This window comes from Poecilia mexicana, unplaced genomic scaffold (genome assembly GCF_051168715.1).
Source record: "Poecilia mexicana isolate PSO_F unplaced genomic scaffold, ASM5116871v1 scaffold_8, whole genome shotgun sequence".
NCBI classification, from domain to species: Eukaryota; Metazoa; Chordata; class Actinopteri; order Cyprinodontiformes; family Poeciliidae; genus Poecilia; species Poecilia mexicana.
The window spans coordinates 21,804,809-21,831,541 of record NW_028263377.1 but is presented as its reverse complement, the minus strand read 5'-3'; the positions used below and the strand labels follow the sequence as shown (position 1 = coordinate 21,831,541).

At 40.5% G+C, this 26,733-nt stretch overlaps 1 protein-coding gene across 3 annotated transcripts; it reads right to left on the bottom strand.

The window, feature by feature from the left end:
* Positions 1 to 1,396: 1,396 nt before the first annotated feature.
* Positions 1,397 to 24,309, bottom strand: cdk12 (cyclin dependent kinase 12). 3 transcript variants are annotated; one of them, XR_015763904.1, is made up of 15 exons: positions 22,368 to 24,309; positions 20,338 to 21,030; positions 19,488 to 19,667; positions 19,248 to 19,387; positions 18,979 to 19,149; positions 18,124 to 18,313; positions 17,788 to 17,844; positions 17,219 to 17,320; positions 16,013 to 16,090; positions 14,949 to 15,065; positions 14,738 to 14,869; positions 14,437 to 14,660; positions 13,528 to 13,920; positions 11,738 to 12,285; positions 1,397 to 2,371 (listed from the first exon to the last, which is right to left on the bottom strand). XR_015763904.1 is itself a non-coding variant. In XM_014993312.2 (14 exons), exons 1-14 carry the CDS (start codon positions 23,528 to 23,530, stop codon positions 11,864 to 11,866), a joined length of 4,092 nt encoding a protein of 1,363 aa, XP_014848798.2. In that variant the 5' UTR covers positions 23,531 to 24,309; the 3' UTR covers positions 10,795 to 11,863. The 3 variants fall into 3 exon arrangements, 2 of the variants coding, with proteins under 2 accessions (XP_014848798.2, XP_014848799.2); XM_014993312.2 differs by lacking the exon at positions 1,397 to 2,371 and having other exon boundaries at positions 10,795 to 12,285; positions 13,498 to 13,920; XM_014993313.2 differs by lacking the exon at positions 1,397 to 2,371 and having other exon boundaries at positions 10,795 to 12,285.
* Positions 24,310 to 26,733: the final 2,424 nt, after the last annotated feature.

The following is a 26,733-nucleotide window of genomic DNA, read 5'->3' as shown; positions in this document are numbered from 1 at the left end:
CAATAGTAACTCTTTGATTAGTTTCACTAGGCTGACATAGCAAACTTTCAGAATCAGAAAGCTATTTAAACAGAGCCTGTCGCACAACACGAAGTAGGCTAACAGGTGTGTAAAAGCAACACATCATGACCCGATCTACAGAAATGTAAGAACATCTGAGAGGCGAAATCCCTGGCATCTGTCAGTCTGGGAAGAGTTACAAAGTCATGCATTTTAATGCTATGGGACTCCAGTGGACTGCAGCGAGAGGCTTTACCCACAAACACAGAAAACATGGAGTTGTGGTGCTCAACCTTCCCAGTCGTTGGCTTAAAAAAAAAAAAAAAAAAGACTCCAACAGTAAACTGACAACCGATCCAGAAAGGAACCCAGACATGTATCTGCAGGCCTCACTTGTGTCGATTAAGGTCCAGGTTTGTGACTCTTCACTAAGAAAGACACTTGGCAGAAATGACGTCTGTGGATGAGTCGTAAAGCAAAAATCATCTGGATCAAAAAGAAGGCTAAAGGGCTGTCTCGCATTTACTGGAAAATATTTTGACTTTAAATGAGCTGTTCAGGCCTGAAAACTCAAAGATGGCTAAATTTAAACTATTCTGCAAGGAACAGTGGGTTATAAATCCTCCACGTTGATGCAACAGACTCATTGCTAGAAACAAGGTTTTGATAGCAGTTGTTAATCAGGGTGAAAAATCCAGGTATTAGTTTTCAGGTACAATTACTTTTTCACAGAGGACCAGGTTGGATAGCTTGTTCTCCCTTAATAAATGGCGTAATCATTTAGACGCTGCTGTTTGTAATATCTCAGATTAACTTGATATTAAATTTCTTTGATGATCTGAAACTTTTAAGTGTCACAAAACATGAAAACAGAAGAAGCCTGTATGAGGAACAATTATTTTTCATAGTATTGTATTTTATTACCTCTTTGATTATGTTAAAACCTAAGTTGTTTTTGTTTTGTTTTTTCCAAATCCCCCTTTAGCCTATAAAAAGATCATGCGCCATTTCTTTTATCCAATTCTTTCATATGTTTACAAGATGGTAAATTATTCTCAGTTTTACTTCCTGGCAACTTTCTTGACTTTCTTGTTGTTAATTGCAGTAAGTGCTAAAATATTCATCAAACCTGCAGAACAGTGGCCAAAAAAAGTCTTTGTAAAAGATATTAATTTGATGCTAGAGCATCTGCATGTGTCAGAATCTGTGGCTCTTCTCCAGTTTGTCAAGTTGCGAGTTTGGAAATATGAAACCGAGGATCGTAGCAGGTCAGGAATTTAGGATGTGAGTGAGATCATCATGTCTGAGATAGCGAGGATGTATGGTTTCAGAGTAGTCTAACAATAAAAAAATGTTTAGTTTTATATTTATTTGCAGCATGTTTAGACAATATAAAGGGTTTTGAGGACCAGGTTTATTTTAATATCACTGAGGATTGGAGGAAAATAATAGTGACCTCTTGACATCAACAAATCTTCATAACCAGCAATCTATAATCCAAGGAAACTTTTTCGGAGGCATGTCAGGAAAAAAAAAAAAAAAAGCTTTTCTATCCTACTATCAAAAATGCAAAAATGTGGAGTTGCTAAACCCTCCTGAAACTGTTTGATTTACTCTTATGAGACTAATGATGAACTTTCAGAAAACAAACATTCCAGGTGGAATCAAAATTAACCGTCTTCCATGTTTTAAGGCCTAAAACTCACATTGAACTGCTGAGAAGGAGACATCAGAGAGGATCCAGAACTCTGGATGCATTAAAGATTGAGCAAAGAAGAAAGGTAAAAAATCCAGATCCCTCTATGTGCAATCTTTATCAAATATAATACAATACAATAAAATAAAATAAATAAAAAACTAAGTGCTGTAAATATGTTAAAACTAGTCATTTTAATAAAAAAGGAGGGTTTTTTTTAAATCTAAGACTTGTTTTATTTTATTTTTGGCCTCAATGGACATTGAAGGTTGGATTTTTTTTTTTTCTTCTATTTTGTAGTGTAAAATTATGCTTCTGCAATAAAGCCAATTCTATGTCAAGTCTTTATTACATCTTTGCGAGGGCTGAACAAAGTGCCTGGGGTAGGTTAAAAAATATCGTGGCATGATCAAACCAAGAATATAAATAAATATTTGGAATTGCAAAATAGTTTGAAGTTATCACATAACCTCAGTCCAAAAAGAAAGCTTTGACTGAAAGCGTGACAGAATGTGAAGTTATGTTCCGTGGTGCCAGTGGAGGTGGAGGAGGTGGAGGAGGCGGCGTCTGGATGCGGTGACGCGGTTTGCCCAGCAGGGGGCAGAGGTGTGATGCAAGGAGTGGGAGGTGACAGCTCAGTGTCACACTGCACACACAGGATGTCACCTCAGCAAGCTGGGAGATGGAGAAAAAAAGAGAGAGACGGAGGGGAGGAGAGGAGAGGGAGAGAGTGGACAGAGAGACAAAAAGGTGAGAGATCGGCCTCAAGCTGTGCGTGTTTTTTCTGCTTCTATCTTTGCAAGGACTTGAGAGTGAGAGGTTTTCTGACCTGTCTGAGAGCTCAAGCTCTGCTAAAGGTCCAAGATTCAATTTAAACTGCCAATAAAACATTCTTACAATCTTATTTTAATCCGATGATGCAACACTTGGTGAACTTAGTAGCTGTTTATCTAATATAAATAAAAGGATGTGTTATTTATTAAGGCCGCAGTGTGATTGTTTATATGTGGATTAGTGAGAAAGCATAATAAGGATATTTTGTCTGGCTTACGTCTGAGTAACACCATAAAAAAAAACCCAAATGCAGTCACTTTTTTAATGCCTTGGTTGGGTCCAACCAATAACGCAATAATGTATTCTTTGAAAACCTGAAAGTTTCCTTCTTGAATCTAACATGAGCTTTATTTTTGAAGAGTTAACAATCCCTGTGTCATCATTGGCTTGATTATGCTAGTAATGCAGAACCTACTGCATTTTAGCAATTAGCTAAACCTTAGAATATTGAAGATTTTATTTGGAAAAATATCTGTAAGCTTTATTATGAACTGGCAACTAAATCTCGTTTTCCGAACTGACATAGTCCTATTAGAAATTTGAAAACAATATTTGCAGGAAACTATTCAAAGAAATGTTTCAACTTCTATTGATCTAAGCTTAATTTTGAATTTCTGCTTGGGAACAAACAGTCACATGATGCTTAAATTTTCCAGAATATTACCAATCAATCTTTTGGCTTCTATTTTCAAAATACTAAACAAGTCATAACTCTTGATCATATGTTTAGGCCTTCATCCTTTCTAATTAAATAACAATAAAAATAATAATAAGGTTAAGGGACTGTGATTTTCAGACAAATTTCATTAATTATTGGGACGATACTTACAGATAAATTAAGCTGAATTGAATGTAGAGTACAAAAATGATCGTATGAAATGGACCCCTAAAGAAATTCTGCCCTGGGCCTCATATATGCTTGAGCCGCCTCTGATAAGAGCTAAAGTATCCGTATGTTTTGATCATCTTAACTATAAACCTTATCTAAAATGAGTGTGAGCTTTGTAATTCACTACAGCTAAGCTAGTGTTCTTTGTGTAAGTGACTCTTTTAGAGTGTGTGTGTGTGTGTGTGTGTGTGTGTGTGTGTGTGTGCGTGTGTGTGTGTGTGTGTGTGTGCGTGTGTGTGCGTGTGCACGAAATCCTTTCCTCCACATCCTCTTTCTTCTCTCTCTGTCTCCTCTATTTTTCTCCAGGGACTCACTTGGCATCACTCCCTAATTTTTATTCTTGCTCCACAAACTGCTGGTGTCTGAGCACAGGCTGGCCGAAGACACACACACACACACACACACACACACCCACACACACACACACACACACACACACACACATATTTCCTCCTTAAAAGAAAAGGCAGTTACACTGTTGGACTTGATAAAGCACCAAAATGTTACCATCACTTTGCTGCCATCTAAAATATTAGAGAGACGAATTTGTAAGCAAATAAAAGTGTAGATAATACAGTATATGTTGAATCTAAAGAGACAGAAACACACATATAAAGCCAGTGATGCCTCCCAAGACACACACACTATCAAGGAGAGTAACTGATGATGCTGCCTAGAGGCAGCATCATCTGAACTCGATACAAATCCGTATTGAAGGGAAGTACACAGATGCACATGCCGGATGAACCCCTAAAACATAAACAAAAACAAAAATCAAGGAAGTTGGAGAACATGCACATCCCACATTTATTTGTTTATTTCTATCCCCATTCACAGCTCTTTTAGTTTCAAACCAGCCATATACACAAACACACACACAGAGCTTTACAGTTCTCCTGCAAAACATACATTACACTGACAGGCAGACAAGGCAGACTTCAAACGCAAGAAATAAATAAATTAAACAGAAGTATGACAGGGATTAATTAGTAAAACGAGGGGATAGAAGGAGACGCAAAACAGGAAGGAAAGATGGAGTTTGGAGCTGAAAGAGAGGAAGCAGAGAGGGAGCCGCGGTGATCTTTGGAAGGAGGCTGGAGGTGCAGGCAGCGAGACACTTCTAGTTTTACTAAAGCTGATGTGGCACGCAGCAGAAACAGCCAAAAAGAAACTTCTCAGGTGTAAACGTGTGCAGGTTGCTCACTTTCGTGCAGGATGAGCGGGAGCGACATTCTTTTTTTTTTTTTTTTTTTAATACCCTTCCGAATTTCCTGCACCATCTTCTCTTCATTATTTGGGGAAGGGTGTGAGTGTGAACGCAAATATGCAAATGAAACGGTTATTATTGCATTGCTCATCAAGCAGCGCGAAGCAGACATTAATAGGCTGATGAATATGCATGTGAATTTGTTAATTAAGTTAATTATTCTGCTGAAAATGCATTCGTCTTCCAAGGACATCTTCCCCAGGATTCCAACCTGCTCTGCTCATTAGTCATGCGATATTTTACACTGGGCACCGGGACAAGAACGAGGGGAGGGAGGGGCACCGAGGGGCCACCGAGGTTAAGACGTGTGCGATATAAGGGCATTGTGGGTTTTTGAGTCCACTTAAGAACACGGATTTGAGGGCATCTGAGAGAGATACGGTGGCGCGGCGATGACGCCTAATCATTCATCCGCTCTTCAAAAGTGAAAGGTCAGCGGAAGAGACAGAGCACGGCAGTCAGCTACAGAGGGGCGTTCACGTCTCTTGTAGCCAGACGTTCGTTCCATTTCTGCTTTTTCCTCTTTTCCTCTCCAGTAATTCCCCCTCTTCGCTGCTTTTCCTCTAATTGCTTATTAAAACCCTCTTAAATGAACTTTTTGTGCCAACTTTCCAACACATTAATTAATTGTTGTAGCCAATTAAGTGTCGCTGTGCAAATGAGCTTCAGCACAAATGGTCCTGCAGGGCCCGCGCCCCCTCCCCCTCCCCCCTTCCTACACCCCTACCCTCTCTCTCACTGCTTTCCCAGCAGCCCCTCTGCCCTTAAAGAGGCAGCACCGGCATGTGCAGGCACCGAGGGGGAGACGAGGCAGTGATGCTGCCGTGCTGATCGAGCTTTTTGAACCGAATTGATAAGAAGAAGGTGAGACCTTGGGGGGAAAAAATGACTTTGGTTTGCAGAAGTGCAGCATCATGCAGAGAGGATGGTGTGAATTTGACTGAGGTGGCGATATCGCCAAGACAAAAGGTCACAGAATAGGTTTAAAGAAGCCAGCAGTGTCGTCTTTCCGGAGTTTTTCTTTGCATTACAGTCCCTCCGGTTAGCCTCACTGTTGTTGGAGTGTTCGTCTTCATGGTCTATGCTTGGTCATTTTTGCCATCTGTGTTTAGTACCACTTCTCCTACAGTTAAGTAGTGACAAATATGAAATAAAATGGACACCTGACTGAATTTAGTCTATCTCAGTGCTTCATGCATATCTTTATATTCTGTTTGAGTCAGATTTTTCCATGCATTAAGATTTCTTTTTATTCCCTACTATGTTTTTTTGAACTATTACGTCACAGTATTAGCTGTGGAAGTGCTAAACAAGGTCATGAACCAATTTTGCGAATCAGCCATTTTTACTTCCGCAGTGATTTTGTAGTTGAAGTTTAAGGATGTCAAAGATAAAAGTGGAGATTATGCTAAATTGACAACAAACTTTATTTTAGACACAAATGTACTGTGTGTTAATATGACATCTTGGCCAATGTGATCATAGCATTAGCATTGTGAATGCTAGCGCTGTGTGTGCTCACTTTTAGGGACATAACTATACTGCCTGCTTTTGAATAGTATAATTAAACAGTTTGTCATTGTTTTTGTCAGTTTTGTCTTGGGAAACACCATCCAGAGGGATTCAGTGGCTTTCTTAGTGCTAGCGTTAGCTAACTCGTTAACTATTGAGGCCTGGACGTCTATGTGAGGCTGGATGGTCTTCTGTTGATGACATCTTTTAATCAGTTTAGGAATGAAAAGTTTATGTGTTTTTATATAGACAACAATCATTTAAAAGGAAGGATTAAAAGCATCAGCTTCAAAGTTAACTTTTAGTTTTGGCAACATTTTGGAGTGGCCCAGCCAGAGTCCTGATTGAAATCTGATGTTTTCTTTAAATGTATGTTGAGTGTGATTAAAAGCTGCATTTGTATTTGTAAACTGTTTCCTGGGTGAGTTCAAGTTTTCTTTCTGCCTCTTTTCGGTATAAACGTCCTCAAAGTCTGCTTGCAAAGGGCCAGGCCGGACATAACAAGCATGTGTAACATGAAATTTCCTAGAAAAAACTATAAAATAAAGAGAAATGGGGGGGGGGGGTCGTATTATGGCGCCTATAAAACTTGCTGTTTCAGCAGTAAATCGTACATCACAGCTGGGAGGAAGTGGATCTGTTTTCGAAATATTGCATAAACGGAGACGTACTCATAAACAAAATGGCTGACATTAAATTTTATTTGATAGACAAAGAAGAGCTGATGAAGACAAGAATATTTACACGCAAGCTGTCTTAATAATTAAAACGACTTTGATTCACATTTTGTTCAACTAAAGGGGTGTAGGAATCTCAGTTCTACTTTACTTTTATTTTAATGTGTACGTTTGCCAATATTTGGAGTTCTGGGCTGGTATTTGTCTTTTTTGTTTAATTTGGCTTTGTGTGTCTTGGATGTGGAGCTGCGGAAGTCCCTGCCTCTCCTCGACGAGTTCACAAGCTGATCAAACAGCCTCAGTCATCAAACCGGCAAATTGCTCACAAAGACAAAATGCAGACGGCACTGCACACACTCATGTTTTCATTGCTGGGTTATGTTCTATAGAGGTAGTTAAGAACTTTTTAATCGATACCTTTTTATATGTTCAAATTAAGTTTTAAAATGAGAAATAAAAGAATTAGACGAATTAATTAAACATTTCGGAATGTTTAACGCTTTTGCTAGTTCAATTGTCATCTTCTAAAAATCCTGTTAAGCTTATCCAAGAGTTGCATTGATATGCATAACATCCTTTGTTTGGCACGGTGGTTTAAACGGAATCAAACTTCATTTGTTCCTCAGAAATTAAAAAATACAGGGAGTTCTGAGGTTGCTGCCAGATTACAATGTGGTGGTACAATTTAAGAAAATAAATACTCAACCATGTGGCATTTAAGAAACGGTCTGTAGCTTGTAGAAATCTCGAGAAAATGCTTCTATGTCTCTTTATAGTGAATTTTTGCTGTAAAATTGGCATTGTTCCATTCTGTTTCAATTCAGGGCTGCTCAAAGATCCTTTAAATATCACATGGCACCCAAACCAGGTGTTTAATATTGCTCACCACCAGATCTGAGAGGGACTCAGAAAATTCAATCAGTCTTTGAAATAAAAACCCAAACATTCATTAAATCAGGTTAGCACGAATAGACTGAAACAAACCCTCAGCAATTTCACCGTTTGTCTGGAAGTCTCCCAGAATCGCTGCAGCTGACTTAAGTGCCAGCATTCAAAGTGGAGGCTCCATTTTGATCGCCGCAGACTGTCCCCTGCCATGGCGACGGTGAGCTTCAGATTGGCACATTTCTGGGCATTCCCCATAAGGTGCTTCTTTCTGATTGATGGCGCCGCCTCGCTCGCCTCCCTCTCGTCTCTCCTCAGCCCTGATTTATTCGTCTCGTCTTTGTGACTTGGCGCTGGCATTGCCCACTACATCCTCCAGTGGAAAGTCCCCGCGGGCACATTCACTATTATTTGGAGTCCCGGCGGGCGGAGGCATCAGACAGAATGCAGCACCGTCTCATCTCATTCACACTGGGCCTGTGCTAGAGGGCAGGTGAGCCTCCCTCCGCCTCCTCTCTGAATGGATATCCCACCCAAAGGGCTCAGCTGCTCGCCGGGCCAGAGGGGTAAGCGGCTATGTAAGCGTGCCAAGTGAGGAGCTGGTCTCTGTGTGCGTGAAGCCAATCCAGCACACACGCACACACACACACACAATCTGCACCATCCTTGGAAGCCTCTGCGTTTGCCCATCTAAGGTTTATGATCCTTGGCTGCCTGTCGGGATCTTCATAGAGAGATCAAACCAAGTGGGGGAATAACTGATGTATAAATATGATTGATATAGAGGGAGAACCAATCATGGAGACGTCATGTCTCCATCTGACTGGGTTGGAATATAATCCATCCGACTTTAATTGGGTTGGAGACAATATTACAAGTCTGCTCACTTTAAAAAAATGTGTAATTTAGCTGCTTGCGCATTTTTGCTGGATAAGAAATACATCAGTCAGCTAAACAGCCTTGATCTGCTGATTGGAGAAAAATCTCACTTTTATTTAAGTCTATAAATGTAACAACACACAGAATGTTAAGATCTAATAAAGGTTGGGACTATTATATGATGCATAAATAAGGATATTGCTGTAACCCCTTTTCTACTGTAATCAAAACAGCCACTTCTCTCAGGAAGCCTGAAACAACGTATCAATTATTATTTTTAAATATATATAATGGAAACCATAAAAAGGTTGATGCTACAATATTATATGACAGTGGAAGCCTACCATGGTCATGTCCTCAACGTAAAGTATTGAACGAAAATCAAACAACAAAAAAATGTCAATGTCTCAATAATGTCCTGTGTCTTTGAGCATCAATTGCAGATGTTTCCTGCTGTTCATAAGTCGACTTATTGTCTGCTGAGGCATGGCGTCCCACTCTTCTTGAATGGTGGCCCTTCAGGTCACAGCTAACCCCCACCTACCCACACTCCAACACCACCACCATTTCTGGTGACGCATAGCGCTCTCCTTGATGTCTTTAACATCGTTGGCTGCCATAAATTCTTTTCAGAGTGAATCAACTTTGATCAGAGAAAATCTCTGAGGCTCTTTTGTCCAGTGCAAATGCTCCCTGACCCCTGCAAGACAACACCAATACCTGGTGTGCTGGTCGGGCACAGTGCCTTTAAAAGGTATTGATGAATGTTTTAACAATTTTATTGCTTTTAAAATCCCTCCAAAACAACTCTTTAATGACATTGCATAAATATTTGGCTCCTTTAAAGTGACTGACCTGATTCAACAGTTCTGGCTATCTTGTGTTTGTATTCTCAGTGAGTGGAATGGAGATCACCGGAGTGCAGTGAGTGTGTCACAAGTGACTGGAGTATGGAAGACATAAAGACACATAAAGAAACTTCAAGCAAATCAGAGAAAAGGTTATTGACAAGTATAAGTAAGGGGATGGATACAGAAAAATCTAAGGCATTAAACATACTCTGGAGTCCAGCTACATCCATCAAAAAATTATGGATTTATGCCTCTTTTTTGTGGAAGAGAGGCATAAAGAGACATGAAAACTAATAACGCTCATCTTGAGACTAATGGTCAAATGGACGAAAGTTCTTCAGTCTGATGAGACCAAAATGGAGCTTTTTGGTCATCAGATAAGACACAGTTTGATGGACACCAAACACTACACATCACCACAAAAACACAACATCCCCACTTTGAAGCATGGTGGTGGCAGTACGAGTGGACCAGTCAAAGCCCAGACTTTGATCCAAAAGAGAATTTGTAGCTGGAGTGGAAAAGGGATGTTCAAAGCTGACCCCCAAGCAACCTGACAGAGTTTGAACAGTTTTGCAAGGAAGAATGGAGTAAAGTTAACAAGTTCAGATGTGCAAGTCTGATTGAGACCAAAAGACGGTCTGTGCTGTGATTGCAGCCAAAGGTGCGTCTGTGTTAGACATTTTAGTAAAAGATTTTTTTTTACCAAGTTTTCACTTTCACATTAAAGAGTTTTTTGGTAAAATTCCTTCATCAAAAAAAGCCAAGCTTTTCCATCAGAAAACATCCTGTTGCATTTTTTCCCTTCCAGTGGTACTGAGGTGCTGTTGATCAATTGTTAGGCGTCGTCTTGATCAGATTATCTCCATCCAATCTCATTTGAGCTACGCTGCAAGGGACGAATCCCAAATCTACTTTTGTGGACTATATCACATAAAATGCCAAACTTTTACAAGTATGTGGTCTTAACAGGGGGAACGTGGAAATATAAAAACGGTGCATCAGTTTGGGACTATGTGTGCAAAACTGAAAAAGAGAGAACCATTTAAAAATGATGCTAATATCTGAGGTCAAATGAGATTTTCCAGGAATCTTTTACTGCACACCTGAGTGTCCTCTATTCAGTATTTTTGTGCATTTTTTCCTTCAGAGACAGCATGCTGACTCAAAATTAAACAACTCGTAGCACCGTAACCTGGCCAACACTGCAGTTCTCACCTTTTATGAGAAAAGCAAACAGTTGGGATTTGTGGAAATGTCTACCATCTAGTGGTCACTTCACACAGAAACGCTCAGAAATGGTATGTAGTCCATCTGGTGGAATAACCTTTAATAAGCGACCCACAGCCCCAAAAACACAATTACAATTATTTTTGTCGTTTCTTCTGTCTTTTATTTTACAGACATTACTTCTCCCTTTCTTCAAAGCAAAAAACGGAAGCAAAATGGCTGACCGTCACTTTTTAAAGCGTTTTTTTCACTTTATGTAGAAAATAATCTAATCAAAAATTAAGAAAGAAAATGAGGGGGGAGGGGGCTTGCTGCAACAGTTGTCAGAAAGGTGACGCGCTTACGGCCCAGATAAATCCATGTGCATTTATTCAACTTTACGTGAACTAGAGTAGCATGTGCAGAGCAGCAGCGTATAATGTTTTGATATAATCCGTTTATGGGTCAGAAACAGGAGAACTAGAGGCTTGTTAAAGAAATGATTGTTGCACGTCATAGGGTCACAGTTCAGGTAGGACAGTGTGTCCCAATCTGCTGAGGTTTGGGGTTTAAAACAAAAGAAATGCTCTGAAAAACGTACACAGTGGTCACTCAAAGCAGAACTGAAGCCCCACCATACCCGAGATCGCTCAGGAAAAGCTGAAACGTCAGACTGAAAACAGGAGGAGCTCGCCATTTAAAATAAACTGAAAAAAACACATTGTTCTCCGTAACAATGAAACACACTGAAAGGGGGCCACTGCAGTGGAACTGACAATCATTAAGCCTCAGTTGCATAGCACTCAGTTTAGCAGTCCGGCCTCGTCGATGTTTGGAAAAGAGCAAAGACTTGGAGGCGGCGAGTGTTGCAACCTGAACTAATCCTTGACAGCCTGACCCCATGTCCAAACACTCCCACCAAGGCAACAGAACAGCTTGCTCCATTAGGCAAATGCGTTCATTACCTGAAAAAAAAAAAACCTAAATCTCCTCCTTTTAGACATTCACTTTCAAAATCTTTGATTTGACTTTCACTACCTGCTCTTGGTCCAGTGAGTCACTTTCTGTGGCTGCATTCTCCATCTGCCTTTCCTTTCCCTTCAGGCCAGGACTGCTGGAGCTGTCTCATGATACCCAACATTAAGGTCACCGGTGGATTGGGGTTCAGCGGGCGGCTCCATGGGAAAATCGCAGATCCTGGTCCTTGGGGAACTGCGCCGAAGTGGTGGGAGCGGCGGTACCCAGCGCTGCTGGGGCCTCAGCTGGGGCTGAAGGTTTAACGGGAGAGTCCGCAACCCAGGGTGGGGTGGGCTCTTCACGGCCTGCGGCATCTACAGCCGGGGAGGGGTCTTTGCTTTGCTTGGAGGTCACAACCTCCAGGTCCTGCTGGGAGATGAGCTGAAGCAAGGCAGCAGCCACAGCAGGGCTGATGTCCTGGTTGCTAGGCCGAGTTTCTGACTCGGCTTGTTGGGAGTTCACCAGGAGAGGAGCTGCTGGAGGGGACCCGGGTGGAGACGGGGGTCGCTGTTCACCGCTTGGAGGAAACTGGTCAGGCAGAACTTGTTTCCTTTTTGACACGCCACCATCTAATGGACCCAAAGAACAGAAGGAATTAAAAATAGAGGAAAACTGATCAGAAATGTTAAGCTTTTCTTTTTTTTTAACCCCCAGTATGTTCTACACCTCACTTACATAAAAATGTTCCAAGTAAGTCCAACTTGAAAGTTAAGCAAGGCTAAAAATTCCCATATCGACCACAAGGGGGCGCACATGACTAACTACATATAAACATTTCTTTGCTCTCCGCTCACGTGGCCATAAATGCTGTGAAACGGTAAAATTTAGGCAACTTTCCAGGTTTAAAATTGTTAATGAACCCATTTTCATGACTAATCATTTTAATCATTAGTCATTAAACATAAAAAAGTTCAATTTACTGCATGTAAAATATTGGCACTCCTCCCATATAACCAGTTGTGTGTATTGAAAGAAAAAGATGAGATCCAAGCACCAGTGATATTTATAGAACAGTGCAACCAAAACAAGACTAAGATTGTTTCCAGTATAAGTAGTGATTCAGCTTAATATTTATACTAAATACTGAGTGAAAGTTAAAAAAAAAAAAAGTGACAAACCAAATTTAAAAGAAACACATGCAGGTGAGATCTAAAAAGATTCAAAATATTTATTTTCACTTGATAATTTATTAGATTTTCTTCATAAAAATCCTGACATTACAGACTGGTTTTTTTTCCTGCGAAGAAGCCACGACACCTCCTTGATGATGAAAATGAAGTGAAGAAGATAAAACATGTGAAAATGAAACGGACAGAAACAAAGACAGTGAGAAAGAAACAAGAGGGAGATTTCATGGGAACAACACAGCGTGAAACTTTTTTTTATTTTACGCAGCTGAACATCACTCGACTAGGTTTTGGTTTTTACTGAGCACTTCAACCGTGCACTGGTCATGTCCATGTGCACAAACTTTTACCTGTTTACCTGGGTCACACGACAGCCAAATGCACAAGAAATTTTCACAAGTTTCCTTTGCTTTTTTTTTAAAGACAGGTGCTGAAAGGAGATGAATATTTGTCAATAACAGATGGATTGATGTATGATTGGTCTAATAGCCGGATTCATTTGGATTATTGTTCATTTCATCAGGTCATCTAAAATCTAATTTGAGAAAAGTTTATAGGTCTTGTACAGATTTCCTCTGCTTTACACATTTTATGGATTTCCCTCCTGACTGGTTTCCTCTTTGTTCACTCTCTAAAGACTAAACCCAGACTTGCCCTTGGAATCAGTAGTAGAAGCGGACGAACCGCGTGTCAGCGCCTCCTCTGACTTAACGCCATTGCTTTCATCGCTTTGCTCCTCGGTTTGAGGTTTTATGATTTGGCCCAGAATGAGAGCCAGCAGGCTGGCCTGGTCTTCCTGGCTGAGCGGAGGTTCTCCAGATGTGGGTGAGGCCTCCTGGGGTTCCGGGGGCGGCTCGGGAGGCTGCGCTGCGGCAGGAGGCTGAGCCTGGTCCTCTGCAGCCCCCTGGTGGTCAGAGGCCTCACTGAGAGTTGATAGCAACTGGCTGACAGTGTCTGCGTCAGAGAGGTTAAGGAGCTGGGCCACTTGGGGCAGCTTGAGGTCAGTCTGTCCCTGGAGGAGATTAAGCAGCACGGCCAGCTCAGTTTGATTCAGTTGCTCTGCAGCCGCTCCAAGACCTGGAAATACACAGTAATTAGTAAAAACATGAACTGGAAACAGTAAAAAAAAAAAAAAAAAAAAAAGTCAAAAAAATACACCGATAAGAATCTGGCTGCATTGTGACTAAAGGACCACTCCTGACTATGAACAAGTAAATACTCACATTTTTGTACATGTATCATGTATAACAGCATTTTCATTTACTTAACATGTCAGTGGACCAAATTACATATTAAGAAAAAAGGAAATCTAACTGTATGCAAGCTTTTAAAGTTTAAGTGGCTTGACAGCGTCTCCACAAGCATAGCTACATTACAGGTTGATGTAGAAAAGGTCAGACTTTTAGCTGCTTCCATTCATTACCACTGTGTTAAATTAATCATTGCTGATGCTTATACGTAGAAGGGCAACAATGCCAGTCAGAACTGGAGCAGAAGTTACAAAGTCCACCTGAATTTGACTTGGTTTTATTTCACTTTTTCACGGGAAAGACTTTTTTTTCCCAAACCAAATACTTGGAGGTGATCTGTTACCTGACAGCTCACTGTCCAGTTTGGCTGTGGAGGGCGGCTTTCCTGGGGGAGGGGGCGGAGCTCCAGGTGGGCTGCTTTGGGGTCGGCTGTTCTCTCCACTGGAGGTCCCAGCCATATCTTTACGGGGCACTTTGGGCACAGGCACATCCTCAGGCAACCCACTCTGACGTGCACGTCTTTTCTTTTTAATCCACAGCTCGTGACAGTCCTGGTGATGAGGAAGACTGGACAAAGAAAGCGCAGACAGGTCAAAAATTTGAACAGATTTAAATCTTAAACTTAAAAGTCTTTCGACACTAACTCTGGTGGCGACATCCTGCCAGGATCGACATCAGTAAGGAAGTCACTGAGAAGAGCTTGCTCCGATGTGCAGCGACGTGAAGGGTCGAGGGTCAACATGCGGTCCAGCAGGTCCAGAGCAGGAGTAGGCAAACTGCAGAAAGGAACAGAAATATTTACCAAAGCTAACAGGAAACAACAGATTTGACATGAGCGCTTGGCAGGCGACATACAAGGCAAACTCCTCTCGTAGCCGCCGTCTGTACTGCTTCTTGGGTTTCATGGTGTTGAAGAGTGGAAGTTTGATGACATCAGGCCACGCCGCAGGGCAAGGACTTCCACACAGACGGCTGCAGGAAACGAAAGGGAGCTTTTAATCATGTGGTATGATTGAAGAAAACCGCAGTTTGAGATAGAAACAATCTATGAAACTCTCCAACATCTCAGAGGAAAAGCATAGACAATTCTTTTCCTTCTTTATTTCACTTCCTCTATAAAAGGCATGTAACTCTCAGGTAATCTAACGTTTTTTTTTGGAAGGTTGTTTTCCAAGAATGACAGCAAATAACCAACAAAGCAAAAGACACTATTGTACAGTAAACTGTTTTGTTAACTTTGAGTAAAGCTTTGCTGGACTTTGCTTTTATACCTTGGTTCAAGTCGTTCATAACTTTTCTGAGCACAAACACTGCACTAGCAACCTAGTTCTTAATCCAAAGTGAGGAACCTAAAGAAGTTCAAACTCACAAAACGAAACCCATCTGGATATGTCCAGATGTGTCCACATCTGTCGTTTGTGTCCAGATGTGTTTCTAAGCTACAGATGGACGTAGCTGCCACGTATCTATGGAAATACAGCCAGTCCCATGAGTTGCACATACAAGGCATTTTGTATTTGTCCTGAACCGATCATTCTCCTATTTTCTGTCCTAAGCTCCCCTCTAGGATTAGAAACGGTCATAAAAGTTCTAAATGAATTATCAAAACAAGTCATAATTTTCATCAAAAGTTATGTTTTTGTTTTCTGTAGATTGGTTCATCAGTAACTTTTTTTCTCTATTTTTTTTCCATATTGTTTCTGTAAATATTCATTAAAACTACAAGGAATCACTTATTTTTAGAGAGACGTTCTTAAGGACTCAATGGAAAAAAACCTAATTTGTATTTATTTTGACGAGTTATGACACTGACGTAAGTTGTAATGCTGATCCGATTTATTTGAGAGACTAGTCGAGTTCTGGTTTTTAAAGCGGCCGACGGTGGCTAAAACACGTTGGGGCTGTAGAAGTTTCTGTACCTGATGAGTTCCAGTTGTAGAAGTTCTTGGTTTGCCTGAAATATTGGTTTTTTAGTGAAGAGCTCCCCAAGAATACACCTAAACAAAGAAAACAAACACACAAACGAAGTTAGTACGCTCAATGAAAATACATTGTACATGAAGCCCAGCAGCCCCGCTTTATGCAACTTTCTGTGTAAATAGGGAAATAATTGGGTTTCATTTATTAAATGCCCAAAATGTACAAACAAAAGACATTTTTATTCTTAGAATGACATACATTTTCAAGAATACTTTAGAAAAATATATGTATTCTAATCACTCATTTGCCCATTCTTTGAACGTGATAATACATAATTGGTTCAGAAAAATAAGACATGAGATTTTTAACATTATTTGAGAAAAAAAAAAGAAAATACATTTTTGCTTTACAAATATAAATATAGACTTGACCTGTTCTGTGGAGTTCATAGGTAGCTAGAATTGGCCCTAATCATGTTTACACTAACTAAATAACTTTTGTAGACATTTTAAACAGCTTTAAAGAATCTTGGATGACGAGACTAACAGGTACTGCCCAGACTTTTTGCCACAGGGGCCAAAAATATCGAGTTAAAAGTAGCTGATGGCCATAGAAGTTTGATTATTGTTTTTTAATTAAAACTGCAAAATGTATTTTCATTTAACCTGTTCAATAGCAAACTAAAAAAAATATTTGAAAAAAAAAAAAACAACAAAAATGTGGGGATGTGTAAATCATTATAGATCAGAAACATAAACAGAGTTTCAGTATTACTACAACACATAATTATAAGTAGCAGGAAAACCTTCAGTACTTATTAACCGTATAAATTCATGCTGAGCTTAAAATTCATCCGGCTCCCCAAAGAAACAGAAACGATACGCAAACAATTAATCTTGCAAATTGTTGATGTTGTTGCTTACATTGCAGAAGAAATGCTTTGAAAACATCTGGTAGTTAATTAGAACTATTCTAGAAAAATACAAACACTTATAAATCGCAACATTTATTTTGGTACAGTTTATGCAAATGAAACTGGACAACCTGTTTTTAGAAAACAAACCATTCGGCTTTCGTAAAAGTTGTTTCATGGTAAGAGAATTATGTCTAAAGGCTTGTTGTTTTTTTTTAATAACAAAACCAAAGAAAGGGAAATGCTGGATTCTGACTGAACAGGCGTTCCATTACGACAGTTTTAGACTCACCCGCAGCTCCAAACATCAATGGCTGGGGAATACCTCTCCTCCCCAAGCAGTAGTTCAGGGGGACGGTACCATAGTGTGATTACTTTATTAGTGTAAGGTCGACTGCAGGGGAAGGAGGACAAAGAACAATGATGTTGTGAGGCATTCACACGCAACTTGCGCCCCCGTGTGTCCAAAACAGAAATGGTTCAGATGCAAGTAAAAAGATTGTGGCTCCATCTACTGGAGAATTACTCACTTGGGAAAAAAAACACTATTTTAAAAACATTTCATTCATGCAAACCCAAAAAATTTGATATGGACTACAACAGGGGTCTCCAAATTCAGTCCTTAAGAGTTGCTGTCCTGCACCAACAAACCTAAATTAAATGCCTGAGTTACAACATCAACATGTGATTCAGTTCTGCAGCAGTCTGGTAATGAACCAGTCGGTTGATACAGGTACCCATAGAATAAGGAGGCCTCTAAAAGTTGGAGGATAACCACTCTTAAGGACTTGAGTTGAATGTAAACAGACTGTGTGTTTATCTATTATGTTTTTTGTTTTTTTTTAATAAACACACTCTCACCTTTCCTCAGAGTTGTAAAGTCGAGCCAAACCAAAGTCTGCCAGTTTGATCTGGCCTCTGCAAACAGAGAAATATCAACATCTGGCATGAGTAACAAAGCAAACAAGCTTTATCTCCATCAACCAACTTCCTTATTAAAACCATATTTACTTTGTTTCATTCATGCAACAATACAAAGAGTAGACAACGTGTCGGGGGTGGGGGGGGGAGATTGGTCATTAGTCCGATGGGTTGTAGAAATATACAAAAAACAACAACAACAACAAAAGACAGAACTGTAATCACAAACAATCACAATCCAAATAAATGTTGATTGGAGTGAGTTTGTTTTCTGACCTGTTGTTGAGCAGTATGTTGGAGCATTTGATGTCCCTGTGCAGGAAGTTGTTCTTATGGCAGTAGTCCAGGCCCTCCATGAGCTGACGCATGAAGCTGCGGATGTGTTCGTGGGAGAACTGGACCAGGCCTGACTCCAGGAGGCCCATCAGGTCGTGGTCCATGTACTCGAATACTAAATAAAATGCACCTGAGAGCAAATGGAAAAGATTACAGCTTAGAGAGAAGTATAAGCTCAGAAAATCTCAGCTGAGGCTGGTAGGAACATCTGAGCAGAAGGAGCTGGGGTGTTGCTGGGGAAGCGGGCGTCTGGGTTTCCCTGCCAGACATGTTATTCTGGTGGCCCATTCTCAGACAAGCAGAGCACAACACACACTACTATTAAATGTCAGAGAAACAGTGTAAAATACTGTTTGACAGTTTGTGAGTGAATAAGAATTGAAGTAATGAAGTTCACAAACAGCTGCCCAATCCTATGTAATAAGCTGTTAAACACACATGAACTCTTTTTCTCAGTTGGAGTGCTGCCATATGGAGCGTTTAAATGGGAGCAGCTCTACAGACTTCTATGGTAAAGGCGTATCTTGAAAGAAGCAAGAGTAACGATGTTTGTTTTTCTATCCAGCGCTCGATAAGTAAAGCTTTCCAAAGCCTCGAGCTACCCAGACAAACAGAAAAATACAAAGACTAAAAGGGAATCCACACCAAGTTTTCTGTGCTCTTAGACAGTAAACATTTTGCTTAAAGACCATCCACTTTGTCACGTCATAGATTAAAAACAGAAATGTTTTTTTTTTCCTCCATTCACAGCAAAAAAAAAAAAAACATGTCTGACTATCTTTGTAGCCATCGTACCTTTGTCCTTTTTGAAGTCAAGTGCATCCTGCTTGTCGGTAACGATTTCCTTCATGTTGACAACGCTGCGATGTTTGAGCTGCCTCAAGATCTTTATCTCTCTGATGGCGGTGATGGGGAATCCCTCCTTTTCATTGTCCAACCGCACTTTCTTCAAAGCAACAAGTTCCCCTGTAAAGAAAAGTGACGCACACAGGATTTACAGTAGAACGCATTTAGTTCATATTATCTTGGAATAGTCGCAAATGCTTAGCGAGCCTGTACATTACCTGTGTCTTTGTCCTTCGCCTTGTACACTTGGCCATATGTGCCTTCGCCTATGATCCCAATTATGTCAAATTTGTCCACACAGCGTTTCCCCCAGTCACTCAGGTTATGTTTTCTCTCACCATAACGTGGGGAACAAATCCTGGAAATCAAAGAGAAACAGGAAAACAAAGATATGTGGGATCATGCGGGAGTAACGATGCAACAACAGGTAATGGGGGGGATTGACAACAGATTCTGACTTTGGTCTCTTCTTGAGGGGCTGCTGGGGGCCAGGAGGCGGCTGGCGGACAGGCGACTGAGGCGGCGATGAGTCGATTCCAGGCAAAGTGGGGGGCAGAGGGAGATCGATGAGAGACGGCCGGCTGCTGGACGTCTTTTCCTTTCTTGACGGACGCTGGGGAGGCGTGGATTTCTTTGGGCTGACAGAGCAAAGCAAACTAATTCAGAGATTAACCTTAATTTCTCTTATGTTCCAATAAATAAAATGATCCACCAAATTAACGATCCAAGAGCACAACTCTCTTTTATGTGACCATGGTGGTTTACTTTAACAGAGGAATGGCTGAAACGACAAAATGGTAATATAACCTTGCGGGAACAAAAATAGCTTTTGCTTTCAGTTTAGGGAAGAGAAAAAATACTTGTTCAGGTTTAGAAAGTAAATGCAGTGAAAAAAATCTGTAAAACAAAAATCTGTATCCACGTATCTTGACGTTTTGCTTCCTAGCAGTCAATTTTTTATGTTATAATTTAAAGTGGTCTATATAAGCTTCGGGAGCTTTGCTAAAAACTTTGTTGGTTTTGGTTTGGTCTCTTTTTCCAACCCAGACTCAAGTTTTCATGCTAATACAGAAGCACTGGAACAAAAACATAAAGAAAAACATGCTAAAAATCCAGGTTAAACATTTAAGTTCTCAAAACAAAAAAAACAAAAAAAATCCAGAAAACTTTTGATGAAGATTGAAATATAGGACTCCATTAAAGTTCTCCGCTTTGGAAGCAAACCATAACAATAATAGGGATAGTTCTGTATGTGCATATCATATTATAATAAACTATTCATGCTTGGAAACGTGTGAGACGACTCACCTGTCCTGAGTGTTTCCCAGCAGCATCGGGGGCAGAGGGAGGGGTGGCAGAGTGGATGTCTTGTGGAGTGGTGTCTGGCGGACAGGACTGCGTGCAGGAACAAACCCTGGCGATTTAGCCTGGGACATGTGATGCGTGGCGGGCTTATTAGCCGCTTCTGGCTGAGGGGGCGGCGGTGGCGGGGGTGGCACCTGTGTGGCAGGTGAGGGGGGAACAGGAGGGCAAGGCTCAGGAGGAGGAGCAGAGGAATTGGTGGGAGAGGATGGTAAAGGTGCCGTAACTTGATCTTCGGTCCTGGGAGTATCAGAGGTTATTTGTGCTGTTGCTTGAGCCTGGGTTTCCACCTTTGCTACAGGGTCTCTTTCTACCTGTGGCGGCTCAGTTTTAGCGGGCCGTGAAGATGTGGAACTGGGGAGTTTTGGGGTGGATGGAAGAGGGGAAGCGGTGCCGCTGGCGTTGGCGCGAGCGGCCGCCTCGGCGGCCAGGCGCTCTTTCTTTCTGCGGGTGAGCTCTGCACCCAGGCTGGAGTTGAGGGGCAAGCGGGATGCAGGGGGGGAGCGGCTAGCTGGACGACTAATGTGGGAGCTGCCGCCTCCTAAAGCTGAAGACGGATGCCTCTTGTTGCGTGAACGAGACGAGGAGCGGCGAGAGGAGTAGTGCAGCGGGGAACGACTTCTGGAACGACCCGAGCGTCTGAAATAAGACAAACAAACTTTAAGCCACCCTAAAAGATCTTCGAAACACAATTGAAAAGTTATTAAATACAGATGTTCACTGAAATAACCTTAAAAATGTCATCACTATGTAATATAGACAATCATTCAATTTATTAATCTGAAATGTACAAAATGTTTCCATGCATTTCAACTTTTTTTAATAGACTTGATTTTTATTATCCTATTCAGAAAATGAGGCCTGTCACGATAAATTTAGCTGGACATTAAATTGTCCAAGTAATTATCACAAAAAACAACAATAATGACATTGTGAGACCATTTTCAAGTAATCTACTGATAAAGGCATAATAATGCAAGTTTGCCCTTTCAAAGATCAATAAACTTTTATTTTTGTAAACACTTAACACTAGAACTGGAAGATATTAATATCCAAAAAACATGACAGCCAAAAACAATAAATAAAACCCACTTACATCTCAAACTATAAATAAAATGGACGCAAACCAAATTGGCCCTCAAAATAGAAATTGAGCTAATTTTAATTTATCTTGGGGTTAAATGATCGACTGCAACAGACTTACTAACAACATGCAGTTCTATCACCAAAATAACATTAACCAGAAATTATCTGCTTTGGAATTTAGTGGTAATTTATGTTATGTTATCATAGAAATCTATTATTTCTATTCTTAGTTTACTTGCAAGATTAAAATAATAATAAAAAAAGAAATAAATAAAAGAATTTTTTAGTGTAAAGATGGTTGAGCTTAAAGTTTTTACTCTTATTCCAATTATTCAGGTTTGTCAGGGTGAAACTGTTAACAGTTCAACCTGACTTCAAACCAATAAAGCAGGTTTAATACATTCCATGAAGACATTCCTGATTACTTCTCAACTCTCCTCTTGAAATGTTATATAGTTTGCTACACTTAATTATTCAGATGTAGCCAGGTAAACACCTATAAAGTTTAAAGGTTTGCACAAAAACAAAAAAAAAATTAGCTCCGATTTCCTTAATTATGGTGATCAGCTGATTTTATACACCAATCTCATTCACCTCTGCAAAGGTCTAAAAATTAACCCCTGTACTCTTTTACTCTGTGAGAGGTTTGACTGACAGACCCACCCACCAAGTCATGTCTACACATTTTCAGTTAACAATAGTCACCCCACTAAATATAATAGCTTTCTTGCTATATTCAATAACATTTCAGACAAAAAAAATATTAAAAAATCAGTATTGCCCAAAACTGGAATCGGCAGTTCATGGTTTTTAAAGATCGGTAATCGGCGATCGGCTGAAAAACCACAATCGGTGCACCCCTAGTTTCAAGGTTTCCTAGATGTACTCACCGAGACGCTGGGCTTAAGCTGGAGGACCTGCGGGTGGCATAGGGGCTGATGGAGCGCCTCCTGGAATAAGGGCTGCTGTCCCTCTCACAGCTGGAGGACCTGTGCCTGTTGACATAAGGGCTGTCCGACCTTTGCCTGCTGCGGCGGGACAAATCCCTGTAGGGGCTGGGGCTCTTCTGGGCTAACCTCCGCCTGGAGTACCCGTCATCCCCCTGTTGTCCATAGTTGGAGCCCAGTGGACTCTCACTGCCTCTTCTGGGACTGGATGGTACAGCAGAGCTGGCGCCCTTTCTGCGAGGGCTTCCCCTGCCTGACAGCTTCACCTTAGGGCTCGACTTGTGACTCTTGGAGGACTTGCGGTGAGTCCTGTCTGTCCGGCTCCTATGGGAGGAGCTTCGGTTTCCATCTCCTCGGCCTTCTCTCCGTTGTTGCTTTTCTTTATGAGTCTTCCCTGAGCGACCGCTCTCCTTACTGCGAGATGAAGATGTGGAGGATGTGGTGCTACCTACACTGGCTGCAGTCTGTACAGAGAGCGTTGACTCCCCACGCTTGGTGTCACCTTCTGGTTGGAGCTGGCGCTTGGACGAGGAGCCTGATGAAGCCGCTTTCTCCTTGACTTTCCCAAAATTACCTTTTTCACGATCTTTGCTGCTCTTTTTCTTGTACCCATGCTCCCCGTTTCCAGAGTCTCTGACTTTATTAGGGTCCTTAGGCTTTTTCCGAGTGTGTCTTTGACCCTTGCTCTCTCGCTCAGGTTCTATGACGATATCGTCCCCATCGTGTTCGGGAGAAGGCGAGGGATCCAGTCGGTCCACGACCCCCCTCTCAGAAGGCCTGTTGGACGGGGGATCCGAGAAAGTGTCCGAGTCGGAGCTGATGTCGTCGTACTCCACCAGAGGCTTCACCGTGTTGACACCAGGAGGCGCCGTATTACCGGGGGCAAAAACTCCGGGTCGCGGTACCGCCACGGATTCTCGGTTAGGTTTGTTTGATTTATGCCGTTTTCGTTTCGAAGATATCATGGAAGATTTTAACAGCGCCTTACTGTCTTTGCTCGTCATGTTTCCCTCAGAGGTGTGAGCTGGGCCTTGGGTCTGGTGTGGCACGCCGCCGCTCGAAACAGTCTTCCTCTTGGTCCCATGGTGTCGGTCCGACCCTGGCATACCTCACGCCGGCTTCCGTGTTCCGAGAGATTCATCCACAAGAAAACAACGGCTACTTCAAATGTCAAAACAAAGAGTTGCAAAGCAGAAACAGAACAAACACAAGCACAAAATAAACACTCTAGGCCGCTCACGTACAGTCCTCCTCAGCGCCAATTCATTCCATTAGCTCACCGGAGAAGTTTTCCAAAACAAGAACAAAAAAATCCAAGTTGGTTTTCCTATGCAGCAAAGTTAGCACTCCGAGACAGTCACTGAATGAGGAAGGTCCAAACCAAACATAGGAGCATTGTGGTGTCGCCTCCGTCTCAACGTAGCTAGCACAGCTAGCTAATGCTCGACAGCTAGCGAGCAGATTCCTAAAAAAGAAAAAAGTCCCTTTGTGAAAGGTGTCCTTGTCCGGTGCCAAGTTAAGAAAACGTATTATTATTCCACAGAATAACGGTCTTAGCTTTCAGAAACAAGCAGACGCCTTGAGTAAAAGACGCTCGTTTCTCCAACAAAATGAAAACTTGACCCGGTTGGTGCTGTTTACATGTTCCCTTTAATGTACGTTTTATCCCCTATAGATTCAATATTGATTAGAAATTATAGTATTTTCGTGTGTAGTAGATGTTCCTGTTTATTATTAATGGCTCTGGAAATCAACCAGGCCTATATTTAGGGCGATGCTGGTGGATTTTGTATCATCCACAGCCCTATCTGAAGAAGACTACAATCGCCATTGTGGCTCCTGTGACTAGCAACTTCTGCGCACCAGCGAATTAACCGGAAGAGGGGGTGCAGTCAATCTCGAAGGTATTCCAGTAACAGCCTATCGCAAGAAAGAGCCCGCCTACTGCTCTCGCGATGGCGCGACGGGAATGAGAAAGGTGGCAAGTTGCTCAACAACTGTTTTTACCCTGTCAGTTAATATACAATGATCACGTTTTGATTCCTAAAAACAAAGCAGTCCTCATATTGTACTGTTCTTGTGGGTTTAATTTGACACCTACTGACATCATTATATTTCAGTTTCTTCATACAATAAAAACGTTATTGTTTTTAGAACACTTTTTTTACAAACCCGTTTCAAAGAAATCTTAACAATACTGAAAAAATGTAAGTAACACATATAAATAATAAAAGAACCAAACGCTTTTTAGTCGTCAAATTCAATGAAGGTGAATATTATTTAAAAGTAATTTATTCTAGTAACTTGATTCACAAACTGAAACACATTAGACTGATTAATTATGCACAGATTGAAGTTTTAAATTCTTCATTTCTGATTAAAGTATTGGTTTTCAGCCTCTATCTGAAAGCATGATGCCAGGGATTAAAATATTAGCTATATATGTGACTGTATTTGTGTGTGGGTTTTAGATATTTTTGCATTTGCAAACTACAACCTGGCCTTTTATGTTTGTTTTCCAATAAAGCCTTCTTTCTCCCTGAAAGACCTTTCAGCTCATCTACAGAACACATTTCACTTTGGAGAATAACACTGTTTTACCAGATTCACAAGGTTTTCGGCTTTTGTTTTGGGATTAATCTATGTTTTTTGAACAAAAATGCATTAGTCTTCGGAACACAGAACCCACCTCCTTCCTGAGCAGTATATGTTTATATGTACATATAATTGTGTGAACAAATGAATACAGCACTTTCAAGCATCTGGAAATTGTTCCCAAGGATGAATTTTGTGCAGCTCCACAATTCTCTTCCTGATGTCTTGGCTGATTTCTTTTGATTTTTCCTGTTGTGTCACACCAAAAAGCAGTGTGCTTCAGGTGTGGCCTAAAATACATACACATATATGACTCCAATTAACTCAAATGTGTCAATTTACCTGTCAGGAGTTTATGGAAGGAAACCCAAAAGCTTGACTTGCATGTAAACTTCTGAATTCAAAGAAAGACACAAAAAACAATACATATATAAAAAAAGAGTTCTTGCTAGGTTTTCTGGCATTAAGCAAATAGAAATAATTTTGATAATTCTATCTTACCTAAATCTAAATAATCCTTTCATTGATTTAGATATATTCCTGAACTCCCTAAAATGTTAAATCTCTCTTCATTTAAGACAATATCATTATCAATGCCAATTTATTTATATAGCATATAAAAACAACATACATTGACCAAACTGTTTTGTAGCTCAGTTAAATGAGCTGAGCTACGTTTAATTAAAAAAATGTATTATCTTAGAAGAAACATATCAGAACATGATGCATCTACCACCCTGTTTGTCCATGGACATGGTGTTCTTTGGTGACATGTAGTGTTGTTGTTTGTGCTATTACAAGCTATTTTGAAAAATGTCACAAAAGTTAAACTTTGGTTTATTCAGACCACATGCTCACGTTCTTACTTTCGTTTGAATTTCGAAAAAAATGGAAGCTTGCCCATGGAAGGTCATTAAGGTAATGTTATTTTGCAACATTATCTGTCCCACTTTTTTGTTGTATGTATTTTACCATCCACATAGTTGCTACTGAAAAAAATACACCTTCTTCCAAAACATCTAAGACAAGTTTTAGTTGCTCAGTGACATTGGTCAGTGAGGTTTAACTGCACAATTTCCAAACCTCACTAAAATCTAATTTGTTTGGGTTGCAGTTCCATTCACAAAGCTTTACCTAATGATAAGCAAAAACTAAAATAATCTTTTAAATAACTTCCAGATACCACAACATCCTTCAGAGGACTTTGTTGATAACAGGTTTCTTTAGTTCTTTAGTTTTCTTTCTTTTTTTTGTCAGAATTAAAAATTTCAGATCACCAAAGAATTATTATTATGAGACAAAAAATTTATTATTAAATAAATAAAATCATTTTTTCACTTGATAAATGCATTCTGCATGTGGTTCCACCATAAATTGTATAACACAAAATATCCCCCCAAAAAACATTGAGATCGACTTTCTGTGTACACCTTTTTTGTTTGTTTTTTAGTAAAATAACTAAAAAGAAAACAACAACAACTTAATAATTGGAGGAGAATTGCAAACTTTTCATTTGTATGTGACATTTTAGATTAGTCATTTGATTTAAAGGTTTACCCACACATTCATATTTGCCTGATTGTCATGCAATATGTTTTTTTAAGTTAGCAAAACAAAAATAGAAAAAAATATATACTAGGAAAATGAACGGCTCGATATCATAAAAAGTTGATGCAGTGGCATTTTAAATTGGAAATCGTAATGTGAGGATAAA